The sequence below is a fragment of the Dichotomopilus funicola genome (assembly GCF_033296635.1).
Source record: "Dichotomopilus funicola strain CBS 141.50 unplaced genomic scaffold C8A04scaffold_55, whole genome shotgun sequence".
In the NCBI taxonomy this organism is placed as follows: domain Eukaryota; kingdom Fungi; phylum Ascomycota; class Sordariomycetes; order Sordariales; family Chaetomiaceae; genus Dichotomopilus; species Dichotomopilus funicola.
Window position 1 is genome coordinate 36,426 of NW_026944076.1, and position 12,814 is coordinate 49,239.

A 12,814-nucleotide genomic window follows, 5' to 3' on the forward strand; every position below is an offset into this window, starting at 1 on the left:
ATCCTATTTTTACGTTGAAACTCTCGTAGCGCGGTTTGGGAATGTCTTGCCGAAGTTGGCATTCACAAGCAGGGAGATTTCCACGCCTAAATCTGATTGATGCTAGGATCTGGAAACGATGCGAGAAGGAGGAATTGGCCAGGTGTTGACACTGGAGAGCGGTCTGGAACTCGGGCGAGGCTGTCAAGGGGGCCGTCAATCCCTGGAGCATATCTTCCTTTCCCCAGATGTCGAGGTAACTAGTGTATGCCGGACGGTAATGGACAGGATCGAGAATCTGTACTGTGCTTTGTCTTCATCGAGTATAGTCAATCGCTCCAACGGCACAGATAGTTACCTGTCCACCATGTTCCGTTGTTGTACCGCGTGCCTCGATGATTTCTTTGATATTGTCCGTCCGAATTCCCGGGCTTTGTTGCACACACCCACCACAAACTCATCACCCACAAAACCCACCTGCCTGCTTGCTTGGCTTCTCACCGCAATCCGTGGCGCTCTCTCATCTGCGATGTGCACTGCAACCCACACCCAATCGGAAATTGACACGGTTAAACAGGAGAGTGACGCGAACAACATGGCCGGCCCCTGGGGGTAACAGTGAGCAGCGGTCTGCTACACAGCCGGAGGAAATGGGAGAGTAACGAAGAGAAGCGAGCGAGTGACAAAGGGAAACAAGGTGAGGGGACACAATCTCCAATTCTACGCAAGGCCCAATCAATTATTGGATGCATTTTCCTGTATTGTAGTTACTCGGGACGACGAGGATGACAGCCCTGTGCCCCTATGTTTGTGTGTGTGTGGCCCCTGGGCCCAGAGCCGCCGTGTTTGGTGGAGAGGTGTGTTGCACAATCCAAGACGACAGTCCCTGGGACAGTGCGTGGGTGCTGGGAAGATGCACGCACTTCTGACGGGAGATTTTGTCGCAGGGGGGTTTGCGATCGGCCTGGGCATTTGAGCCCCGCCTGGTGGCCGGCTGGGCGCAGCGAGTCAAAAGAGAAATTGATGAATTCATCAGCGGAAACTAACGTTATGGGAGACGAGAAGGATGTACTTCGTAGCGAGGTTGAATCGACCTTGGCCGCATCTTGGAACTTCCATGTCGCAGGGCTGGCTTACCCCCTTTGGCGTTGCCACACTGCTCAGGAACAGGAACAAGCACAGCATCAGCGAGCCAACGGCTCAGCGTAAAATGCGGAGAGCGCTGCACAAAGCACAAAATTGGCGAAGAGTGTCGTCGAAGTGATGGGCGCGACGGGGAAGTTGGAAGCGCACGACGGCCGCTGATTGGCTGGAGGCGACCCAGAGATACCCGCTGCAAGGTCGCATGGCCGACGTTCTGGGCGCGGCTGCCCCCTGCAGGGGACAAAAAAGGGACCTTGCTGTCAGGTACCGCGTAAGAACGGGCGTCCACGGGGTTCCCTGGCCGCTGCAATTAAAACCACTTTTAGCTCCATTCACCCCAATTCGGCTGGCCTGCCGAAGTCCCCATCTTTCATTCACCTCCTTTTTCTCCCTCCGCTCTTTTTCTCTGGCCCTTTCCCACCCTCACTCGTTGGACCTGCTTCCTTGTCTTGCTTGTCCCTTCGACCTTTCGACCTATCCCAACTTTTGGATCTTCTTCTTTCTTCCCATCCCCATCATTCATTATAGCTATTAATTCTTTTTGCTGCTTCCCGGCCGTTGGGAGGGGGAACCAACGCGCTCTCGCCCGTTTCACGCGATCCGCCGGCTGGGTACTCCTTTGATACCCCGAGGTAGCATCTCCTGGTTCTTTGAACGAACAATATCGATTCTCAGCCCTGGAGCACCAATTCCCGAATATCGTGTACCTAACGCCGATACTCGAACCTACCGTACTCTTGCGTCTCGGCCCTTGCTCGAGAACCGCTCGCTCGAATCCCCGATAGCATTTTAATACTCGACAGCCCTTCATTGTCCCGAACTTGCCCGACGAGGCTTACCGTGAGAGCCAATTTCGATTGATACAGAGTGCTACTGTTTTACACGGAGGAAAACACGACGCCGTACCGCTTTCCGAGTGATTTCGTTGTTGCTTCGAGTCAGGACAAACCCTTACATTCGCCGCTGCAATTCCCCGTATCTCGCAGTATCCGTTCCGTGCCTTTGACTGGGCACGTTGAATCCGTCAAAACGGCAGTCCTCTCTCACCAATCGCGGGACAGCCTTGTCCCTCCGCATCTTCTCGGGATGCAGGACATGTCGGGCCACCAGGCTAGCGGCAGCACAGCTGGCCGTTTCGGCCACGCCTCGAAGCCGTCCAACAGCGACACCGGCTTCTCCCACGGCGCGTTCACCTCGAACGTGTCTGGGTTTGCGGACAGGCACCCTCGCCGCGGGAACATCCCGACTATTAACACCCAGCCGCTCCAGCAGCAGCACCACCACCAGGCCCCGACCAATGGCGCCGACATGACTACCCCGGGTACGGCTTTTGACATGCAGTTCACCCCCCTGCTGCCGTCTCAGCTGCTCCTCGGCAGCCCGTTCCAGCCCGGCACCCCGGCGGCCTTCGCGAGCCCGCACTTCCAAAATGTCAATGGGTTCCAGCAGGCCCAGCAGCAGAGCCTCCAGCAGGCGAACGGCCCGTCCAGCCCGGTCCAGCAGAACATGTCCCCCCAGATGTACCAGTCGATTGTTTCCCCGTCGGCCTACGGCGCGCCGCAGTTTTACGCGCCGCAGTCCCCCACGGGGTCGTTCAACAACGTCGGGGCCCAGATGCAGGTGCCAATGCAGCCTGCGTCTCCCGTGTCGATGGGGCCTGGGATGGTCACTGGCACGAGCCGGACCGTCTACCTGGGCAACATCCCCCCTGACACGACGGCCGAGGAGATCCTGGGCCACGTGCGCAGCGGTCAGATCGAGTCGGTCCGCCTGCTGCCTGACAAGAACTGCGCTTTCATCTCGTTCCTGGACGCCAGCTCCGCCACGCATTTCCACTCCGATGCCATCTTGAAAAAGCTCTGCATCAAGGGGCAGGACATCAAAATTGGCTGGGGCAAGCCGTCGCAGGTCCCGACCTCGGTTGCCCTGGCCGTGCAGCAGTCGGGTGCATCCCGGAACGTGTACCTCGGCAACTTGCCTGAGGACATTTCGGATGAGGAGTTGCGGGAGGACCTGGGCAAGTTTGGCGCCATCGACACGGTGAAGATCGTGCGGGAGAAGAACATTGCCTTTGTGCACTTCCTCTCCATTGCCAACGCCATCAAGGCCGTGTCCCAGCTTCCCCAGGAAGCCAAGTGGCAGGCCCCTCGCCGTGTTTACTACGGCAAGGACCGGTGTGCCTACGTGTCCAAGACCCAGCAGCAGAACGCTGCGCAGTACTTGGGTATCGCCCCCGGCTACGCCCACATGCTTACTGGTGCGGATCGTGATCTGATCTCGAACGCCCTGGCGCAGCAGTCCGTTGCGGCTGCGGCTGTGGCTACGACGGCTGGTGGTATCGGCAACCTGGGCAACCGGACCATCTACCTCGGCAACATCCACCCCGAAACCACGATTGAGGAGATTTGCAACGTGGTCCGCGGTGGCCTGCTGCACCACATCCGGTACATTCCCGACAAGCACATCTGCTTTGTGACCTTTATCGACCCCACAGCGGCTGCGTCGTTCTACGCGCTCAGCAACCTGCAGGGTCTGATGATCCACAACCGTCGCTTGAAGATCGGCTGGGGTAAGCACTCGGGCGCTCTCCCGCCGGCGATCGCGCTGGCTGTTAGCGGTGGCGCGTCGCGTAACGTGTACATCGGCAACCTGGATGAGACCTGGACCGAGGAGCGGCTGCGCCAGGACTTTTCCGAATACGGCGAGATCGAGCTGGTTAACACCCTGCGCGAGAAGAGCTGTGCGTTCGTCAACTTCACTAACATCGCGAACGCGATCAAGGCCATCGAGGCGGTTCGGGGTAAGGAGGAGTACCGCAAGTTCAAGGTGAACTTTGGCAAGGACCGCTGCGGCAACCCGCCGCGCCAGATGCAGCAGCAACAGCCTCAGCAGCAACAGCAGCAGCAGCCGTCCCCTCGCGGCGACCAGGTCCCATCCCCGCCTACCAACGGCTCTACCCCGAACGGTAACTCGCCCACGGGTAGTGGATCCGCACCATCCGCCGCGCTCTTCAACACCACCAGCAACCCCCTGACCATGTACCTCAACCACGTCTCGCAGCAGGCCCAGCAGCAACAACAACAACAGCACCACGTCCTCGCTGCCCAACAAGCTGCCCTTTTCGGCACAGCCGCCTCATCTCCCAACGAAGCCGGCCTCACCCTCGAAGTGCCTCAAGGCGCACCCACCGGCCACCACCACCACCAACAATCCGCCAGCATCTCCAACGGCTACCCCTCCTCCTCCGCTGCGAACGGCAACACCAACGGCGCCACCACAATCGGCGGGCTCCTCGCGCCCGGCAACCCGCGCGCCTCGCACAGCCGTGCCGTCAGTTTGCCCGTGTTTGCGCCGTTCGAGAATGGCGGCGGGAATAGCCCCAACAACAGTCTGCACGGCAGCGATGTGAATGGTGTCGTCCCGAATGGGGATCACCACCAACAATCGCAGCAGCATCAGCAGCAGCGTCGGGGCCATCAGTATCAGGCGAGCTTTGGGGGGATGGGGGCTGGGTTTGGGTTGGCGATTCAGGGGGGGCTTAATGGATGGGTTGAGGAGGAGGTTGTCAACTAAGAGGGAGTTGCTCAGTGGGGTGGATGGTGGATGTGAGAGATGAAGAAAGAGAGAGGGCAGGGAGAGAGGGAGACGACGGGCCGAGGACGATGGGGAATCTAATCTCTTGAGTATTTTGTTGTAATTCTTTTTGGTATTTGTCGTTGATGTTTTTTTGGAATTTTGCTTTTGGCGCGCTTCAACAACCCAAATTTCTTGGCTTGAAACCACCTTTTTTTTCAAATCACCAAACTTGATATAAATCCTTTTATTACTGCTGGTGTTTTTGTTCAATTTTTTTTTTTTTTAATTTTTTTTATTTATTTCTGTGTTGGTGTGAACCAACGCGTTTCACTCCCTTGTAATAGCTCTTTTTTCGCTTTCGCTTGTATCATGTTTTCCTTCCCATTTGGGGATTTGCTCTTCAGCTTCTGTTTTTGTTGTGTTATCAGTTTTCGTCTTTTGATCTTCGTTTTATCCTGATGGTCGTCGTTGGGTGGTTGGCCGGTGGTGGTCGGGGAAACGTCGGGTAATTCAGACGGTACGGGGAGATGGTAGAGAAGAAGCCGTTGTCGAACATGGCAGCATGGGGGAGGGTCAAGAGTGTAGGTTGTGCATGGACAGCATCGAGAAGTGGGTGGTTACGCACAGAGAGGAGGATGTGGGAAGCATTGGCATGGATCATTGAAAACGGGCACGGGAGGAGCATAGGCAGTATATCATGGAACAACCAGTTTGATCGTTAAGGATGGTGGAACTGGTTTATAGGCAGTTAGGGAAGGAATCGTCTCTTGCTATACTGCGTGTTGTTTATTGATTTTGTCGCCGTGCTGTGTTGCTTACTATGCTCCCAGCTTTCTATTTCTTCATTTTCCCGGCGTCGGGTTTGTTTGGATATTGTGCCCCTGAATCTGAAGTCGCACATAACATTCGCTAACACAACCCTAACCCTCAATAATACCACCGCCCCACCTTATTGGCCGCGCATTCGCGAATTGGCATTGACATTCGCAGTTGTCGCGTCGTCGCGACCCGCAGCTTCAACTAACTACACACACGACACAACACAATCCGAAAATGGCTTCGCGATCGGACACAGAGCTCCTGACGGAGCATTTTGGCTATCCTCCTGTTGTACGTATTTTTAGAGTTTTAACCAATTAGCCCATTTCTGCTTTATTGTTTCTGTCTCTCTTTCCCAGTTCCCTCCTAAACCTTCAAAGAAGGGCATTCATAGATGGTATAGCTAACCTAATCCCCAATCTAGAGTCTCCTCGACGAAATCATCAACTCCATCAACTTCCTCGCCGAACGCGCCCTCAACTCCATCGAACAAGGTCTCCTCAACGCGCCCCCCGCTTCCCTCGGCTTCCGCCCCAGCTCCTCAAAATCAAAACCCAAACCCAAACCAAAACAATCCAAATCCAAATCCAAACCCAGATCCCGCGCCAACGGCACCCGCCATAATGGCGCCCACGATGACTACGACGACGAGGAGGGGGAGGACCAGGATCAGGACGTAGGAGAGGAGGAAGAAGAAGAAGAAGACGGCCCCGCACCAGGGGAAACAGACTCAGACTTCGCCGCGCGCCGACACCGTGCCGAAGTCGAATCGGGCACGCACCAGTTGGAGACGCTGCTGTGGGCGAGTATTGATAAGAATTTTGATCGGTTTGAGATTTATGTGATGCGGAATATTTTGTGTTTGAGGAAGGTGGAGATGGATTGGTTGAGGTTGGGGCATTATGAGGGGTTGGATTTTTCGGGGGCTGAAGGTCAACCTACTGGGGCAGAAGGGGGAGCAGGGGTAGGAGAGGGGCAAGGGGAAACCGGGGAGGAGGAAGGGGGGAAGTTGAGTGTGGAGGGGATTAACAGGCTTCGGCGGCGGCTGCAGGCGAGTCAGAGGTTGAATTGTATGCTGGTTGCGGAACGGGCAAGGAATGCGGCGTTGTTGGGGGAGATGCGTCGGTTGGTTGGGGTGTTGCCGGGGCAGAGTGTTAAGGCTGAACCGGTAGATGTCGGTGCTGGTACTACCGGCTCGACGGCTCCCGCAGGTTCACAACAACCACAAAAACAACAAGACGCAAAAGCCAACCCCCCATTCGCCTTCCTCCACAACAAAGGCGACCTCACCGAAGGCGACGCCTCACGCCCCCTCACCACCACCACGGCCTTCTCCCTCTCCCAACTCTCTGCGCTACGCGATCTATCCGCTGCCTTACGCGATGTCATGACAGCGCTGGCCGAACCCACCCACGGATCCGACGATACCATGGAGGAAGAAGAAGAAGGAGGAGCAGAAAATGGGGATGGGCAAGGGAAAGATGGCAAAAAGAAAAAGAGTTGGCGTCGTGAACGACTGGAATATGTCGAGACGGCGACGAGGAAGCATTTAGAGCAGGTACGGGGTTTGGAGCTGGGGAAGGATGGGGAGGTTCGGGATGGGGGTGAGTGGGAAGGGGGAGGAAGGGGGTTGGAGAGGGGGGAGGTGGAGAGTTTGGAGAGGGTGGTTGCGTTGTTGGGGGGGAGTGGAAGCGGTGGAAGTGGAAGTGGCGGTGGTGTGGGAGTGGAAGATGGGGATAGGATGGATGAGTCGTGAGTCTGGGGTTTGGGGATATGGAGGGGGGGTGGGATAAGGCGTTTGGATTGTTTCATGATACCATCTGGGCACGGGTGTATACAGTGTTGCACAGGATTCAGTTTAGTTTCAATGGGTGTGGAAATTGAGACTTGTTATGGTCATATGTGATGCTTATGTTCAAGATATGTGAGATATTCCCATCGGAGGAGTTCCTAGAATTAACGAGAGATTTAGGAAGACTAAGCTATATTGGACAATGGATATTGGACATTGGTCACCGACGTCGTATTGTGTAGGACTGAATCTCATAAGAGACAGCAACCGATTTCTTCTCTTCGGGATTGTAGTAATTTAAAAAACGCAATACCTACTCAGTATACAATAGTGTGTTCTTGGGGAGCATACTCTCCGCTTACAAAATCCCACACTTATATCGATAATTATACTGTGACGCACTGATCTTTATTTACCCTATTCACCAACAAATTGACAACCTCGAACACACCAACCCATCACACTACATCAATCTGTTAACCCAGAGCTGATCGCCCCCCTTAACTAATTAACAAGACAAATCAAACACAAAAAAGCTCACCACCAAACCCTATCCCCATCCGCAAGGATACCGGTCAGTAGCTACGAAAACCCCCCCAAAGGGGGCTTTTTCTTCGCTAGTCCCGGGAATCAAACCCGGGACTATTTCGATTTACGATGGTAGGTCTGGTTTGTGAGATAGCACTGGAGTACTAACTACTCCTCGCAGACCACGGCCACTAGCGCGCATACTCCGGGGGGCTGTGTCGTTATTAAAGTGATTCAATGGGAAACTGGCAATGGGCATTGATTACATTTATTGTGTTGGGAGCGAGTCTAAACGACTGCCCAGGTAGCATTTTATAAACCTCTGGTGTCCTCGTAGCACTAGGCATTACCAGCAGTAACTTGGGGGGTCTCAGCAGATGAGGCAGCAAGTGGCTCACTGCCCTCTGGTGCTGCTTCCTCACCCCTTTCGACGACCGCCAATCTCGGCTCTTCCGGTGCTTTATCCCCTTGTTTTCCCCCGTCCCCTTCCACTTCCCCTTTCTCCCCATCTCCATCCTTCCCGGCATTCCCATTCCCATTCTCCTCCTTCTCCCCATCCTCCTTCTCCCCATCTTCCTTCTCCCCATCCTCCTTTTCCCCATCCCCATTCTCCATAGTGTTCTCTCCCCCCTTCCTAGGCACAGGCCTCGCCTTTTCAGGATGTAAAAACCACTCCGGCACCCCCTGCGCCGCATAATCCCCTCTCCCAACCCACGCGCCCACCAGCCGACTCCACTTGTAGTCGCCGCGGTAAACACGTTGGATCTCACGGTAGGCATAGGCGTTGTAGTAGGGCAGACCGGTTTTTGGGTCGCGGTACTTGGCTGGGTGGTTGGTGATTACGCAGAGGGGGGGGTGGGCGGGTTCTGTGGATGGTTAGTTAGTTGGGGATTAGTTTGAGGGACTGGCTGGGGGTCTTGGGGGAGGACGTACTGGCTAGTTTGTTCATTTTCCGGCCGAAGAGGATCTGGTTTTGGACTTGTTTGTCTCGGATGGCGTGGTCGTTGAAGTTTTGGAGAATGATGCAGCTCTTGGTGACTTTGCCTTCGCGTGGGGGGTCTGAGGTGGTTGCCGTGGGGGGTTCTTGTGGCGTTTCGGTAGGGGGTCTTGCAGACGCCAGTTGTGATGCCGTTTGGGGCGTTTGTAACGGTGTCGCGGGCGTGAAGGGTAGTGGTGTCTGTGGGATGGTAACCTTGGGTTTCGGGGTAGAGATGGGCAGTGCGCCGATTTGCTGGGGTATAGGGGCCGTTGGTGTGGATGGGGGGTTAGCAAGAGGAGATGGCCGATGCGAGGTATTTGGAGCGGCCAGGAAGGGTTTGGGCCCAGCTGGGAAACCTAGCATGGGCATCTGTCCCCCGGAAGAGTGCGATATGCCGGCGGGCGGGGCGAGAATAGGGGCTGCAAGTACGGCTGAGCTGCTCGGTCTGGTCTCAGGTAACGGTGGTGGCGGTGGGGGCATTGCGGTTGGCGTTGCCGTTGATGTTGATGTTGATGCTGATGTTGATACAGGTGCTGGAGCGGAGATTGAAGCCGGGTTTGGAGCAGAATTTGAAGCTGGGGTTGGAGTAGAGATTGGAGCGGATTCCGGATTCAGAACAAATACCGGCTCTGATATGGATACAGGTGTTGGTGTTGATACAGGCTGTGGAGTCGTTACAGAAGCAGGTGTTGATACATGAGCAGGTGTTGGAACAGGAGCAGGCGTCGAAGTGGGAGCTGATGTTGATACAAGTTGTGGAGTTGATACAGGTTGCGGTGTCGATACAGATGCTGATACAGGCGCAGTTGCTGGCGTTGAAACGGGTTCTTGAGCTGACACAGCTCCTGGTATGGGTACAGGTGCAGGCGCTGACGCTGGCGTTTGCACCGTTGTTGGCCCTGGTGCTGCTGGCTCTGGTGCTGTTGGCGCTGTGGCTGTCGTCAACGTCTCCGCTGTCTCAGCAGACGGTTGCGAAGGCGTGACAGGCGGATTCGGGAGATTCGGCGTGTCCGGCTGCTCGGTCTTGACAGTCGGTGTTTCGGGACCTGCGGGCGGGGTATTCTCCCCCGCCTTGTCGTCCGGCTTCCCCAGCTTGCCCTCCAGATTATCCACCGGCGTAGTTGGCGTCGCAGCCTCGGCTTCCTTCGCCGCGAGAGCTGCCGCAGCAGACTGCCGCTTCTTCTTCGGCCGCTCCTCCATCGAGACCAAATTCCCAACATGCTTGTCCTGGCCCTCCTGCAACTCCAGAATCCCACTCCAAAACGTGACAACCGGCCCGTCCAGTTTGCGGTTATTCAGCGCCGCAATCTTCCTCAACCGCTCCTCCTCCCTCTGTTTCTCAGCCTCCTCCCACCGGTTCAAGCTCTTGGAGTTGCGCTTCTCAATAATAGCCGCCTCAGCCAGACGCTCGGCCTGCGTCTTGGGCGGTTTCTTCAGCGCCTCGAGCTGCTTAGCCTTCTTCTCCATCCGCTCGACCAGCTTCTTGCGCCGGATCTCATCCGACACCATCTTCTGGTGCAGCTGTTCCTTGCTGAGCTTGGTCGTGCGGCGTTCCGAGGCACGCGTCGGCATGTCGGCGGGCGAGGGCAGCCAGCTCGTTCGCTCGGATTTCTTCTTGGGCCGGGGCGGGCGCGCGGCGGGTTGCTCGATGCGCACCTTTTTGCGGAACTTGGCCGGGATCGCCTCCTGCGCCTTGCGCTTGCGGTCGGCGGTTCGTTTCTCGCGGGCCTGGCGCTCCAGCTCTTTCTCGCCTTCCATCTCGTCTGCGTTGTCCTGCTTGTCTTCTTCGTCTGACGAGGAGTCCATGTGCACGTCCGACGCGTCGTCCGCCGCTTGGTCGCTGAACCCGGCGTCATCTTCATCTTCGGCGAAGAGCAGTTCGAGGTCGGAGTCGTCGGCGGCTGGTTCTTCGTTCGCCAGCATCGATTTCATCCGGTTCCCGGCGGTAGACCGCTTCGAGCGGGATGTGGCTAACCATTCCACCGGCTCCTGAGGCATTTTATCGCCGGTGCCGTCGCCGTCATCATCGCTGTCGTCGTTGATGCTGTCGATGTCGGACAAGTCGTCGAGCGAGGACGATTTCCTCTCGTCCAGGTCGTCGCCGGCCATGTTGAAAACGGGCCCTTTCAATCGCCTTGGAACATTAGATGGTCGAGATAAAAATACAGATACACGTCGTCGTGATGGCCGGTCGTGCCATTCAATGCGTGACGGTGGAACGCGCACCTTTGCACCACGAAACGCGGGAAACTTGAAAATAGAGTGGGACAACCCAACAAGGTCGTCGTCGTACAGGGGTGTCTCCAAAATTTGCCGGCGGCATCCACGGAGCTGGAACCAGACCCCTGTAATCGACCCCTCAGCCCACGCTTTCAGGCGGGCGGGCGCTGAATTGCGCCATTATCAATTCCACCCCACTTCCCCGTGGACTGTGGGACAGCGGCATCGGCTCTCGGTGGACGGGAGCATTGAATTCTTCCCGAACCGGCCGTGGATTTTTAATTCCACCTTCTTCCTCTCCCCGTCTCCTCTCCCCCGCCTCTTCTCGCCCTCATACAGGCAGTCTTCACCATGTTCCGCCACGGCGCCCGCAGCTTCGCGACAAGCGCCCAGCGCCTGGCCTCCGTGGCCGCAGCCGCCGAACCGACGCCCTACCTCATCGGCGTGTCCAAGGCGCAAGGAGTCGCAAAGGGTTTGACAGGAGGTACGATCCCCCCCCTAGATCTATAATTCCAACATGTTGACTAACACCGTAAAGCCATCGGCAACACCCCCCTAATCCGCCTCAACCACCTCTCGCAACAAACCGGCTGCGAAGTCCTCGGCAAAGCCGAATTCATGAACCCCGGCGGCTCCGTCAAAGACCGCGCAGCGCTCTACGTCGTCCGCGACGCCGAAGAGCGCGGTCTCCTCCGCCCCGGCGGTACCGTCGTCGAGGGAACAGCCGGCAACACGGGTATCGGCCTCGCCCACGTCTGCCGCAGCAAGGGCTACAAACTAGTCATCTACATGCCTGACACCCAGTCCCAGGGGAAGATTGACCTGCTGCGTTTGTTGGGCGCCGAGGTGTACCCCGTGCCGGCGGTGGCGTTTGATAACCCGGAGAATTACAATCATCAAGCGCGGCGGCATGCGGAGAAGCTGGAGAATGCGGTGTGGACGAACCAGTTTGATAATACGGCTAATCGGCGAGCGCATATTGAGACGACGGGGCCGGAGATTTGGTATCAGACGGAGGGGAAGGTGGATGCGTTTACTTGTTCGACGGGGACGGCGGGGACGTTGGCGGGGATTACGCGGTATTTGAAGGATGTGTCGGGGGGGAGGGTGAAGAGCTTTTTGGCGGATCCGCCGGGGAGTGTGCTGCATTCGTATATTAGCTCGGGGGGGAAGTTGATTGAGAGGACGGGGTCGAGTATTACGGAGGGGATTGGGCAGGGAAGGATTACGGATAATTTGGCGCCGGATTTGGAGCTAGTGGATGGGTCGTTGCATATTAGTGATGAGAAGAGTATTGAGATGGTGTATCGGTGTTTGGATGAGGAAGGGTTGTATTTGGGGGCGAGCTCGGCGCTGAATGTGGTGGCGGCGAAGGAGGTTGCGGAGAAGTTGGGCGAGGGGCATACTGTGGTGACGGTGCTGGCGGATGGAGCGTATCGGTATGCGGACCGGTTGTTTTCGAGGAAGTGGCTGGAGACGAAGAAGTTGCTGGGGGCGATTCCGGAGCATTTGCAGAAGTACATTGTTCTGCCATAGCGGGCTTGCTTCTCTTTTGTTCTACCCTGAGCCGGGTTGGACTTTGCCGGCCGTCCGTCCCCTTTCAATAAACAGCGTGCGCGACAGGAAGAATTGATCGTTACAAATACAACAGTAGATATCAATACATGTACATAACATGACCGGTAGCCCAGGCTCACCCGTTCTAGACTCTATGTACTTCCCATTGCCGTTCATCACTCTTCGTTGGTTATCATGGAACCGTTCCCTGGTTCCCCGGC

At 56.4% G+C, this 12,814-nt stretch overlaps 4 protein-coding genes across 4 annotated transcripts; 3 read left to right on the plus strand and 1 right to left on the minus strand.

Moving 5' to 3' along the window:
* Nucleotides 1-2,217: 2,217 nt before the first annotated feature.
* C8A04DRAFT_30745 (uncharacterized protein) lies at nucleotides 2,218-4,695 on the plus strand (the record flags this gene model as incomplete). The annotated part of the gene is made up of 1 exon (XM_062781503.1): nucleotides 2,218-4,695. The coding sequence occupies one exon, from the start codon at nucleotides 2,218-2,220 to the stop codon at nucleotides 4,693-4,695; it is 2,478 nt and encodes an 825-aa protein (XP_062635006.1).
* A 1,056-nt stretch (nucleotides 4,696-5,751) lies between these two features.
* Nucleotides 5,752-7,273, plus strand: C8A04DRAFT_13884 (Mis12 protein-domain-containing protein; the record flags this gene model as incomplete). The annotated part of the gene is made up of 3 exons (XM_062777889.1): nucleotides 5,752-5,808; nucleotides 5,942-6,701; nucleotides 6,756-7,273. 3 exons carry the CDS (start codon nucleotides 5,752-5,754, stop codon nucleotides 7,271-7,273), a joined length of 1,335 nt encoding a protein of 444 aa, XP_062635007.1.
* An 876-nt stretch (nucleotides 7,274-8,149) lies between these two features.
* Nucleotides 8,150-10,925, minus strand: C8A04DRAFT_38914 (YL1 nuclear protein-domain-containing protein; the record flags this gene model as incomplete). The annotated part of the gene is made up of 7 exons (XM_062784389.1): nucleotides 8,150-8,176; nucleotides 8,330-8,703; nucleotides 8,771-9,443; nucleotides 9,477-9,479; nucleotides 9,513-10,058; nucleotides 10,089-10,352; nucleotides 10,473-10,925. 7 exons carry the CDS (start codon nucleotides 10,923-10,925, stop codon nucleotides 8,150-8,152), a joined length of 2,340 nt encoding a protein of 779 aa, XP_062635008.1.
* A 462-nt stretch (nucleotides 10,926-11,387) lies between these two features.
* On the plus strand, nucleotides 11,388-12,572 carry C8A04DRAFT_13928 (cysteine synthase; the record flags this gene model as incomplete). The annotated part of the gene is made up of 2 exons (XM_062777900.1): nucleotides 11,388-11,520; nucleotides 11,575-12,572. 2 exons carry the CDS (start codon nucleotides 11,388-11,390, stop codon nucleotides 12,570-12,572), a joined length of 1,131 nt encoding a protein of 376 aa, XP_062635009.1.
* Between the last annotated feature and the right edge of the window lie 242 nt (nucleotides 12,573-12,814).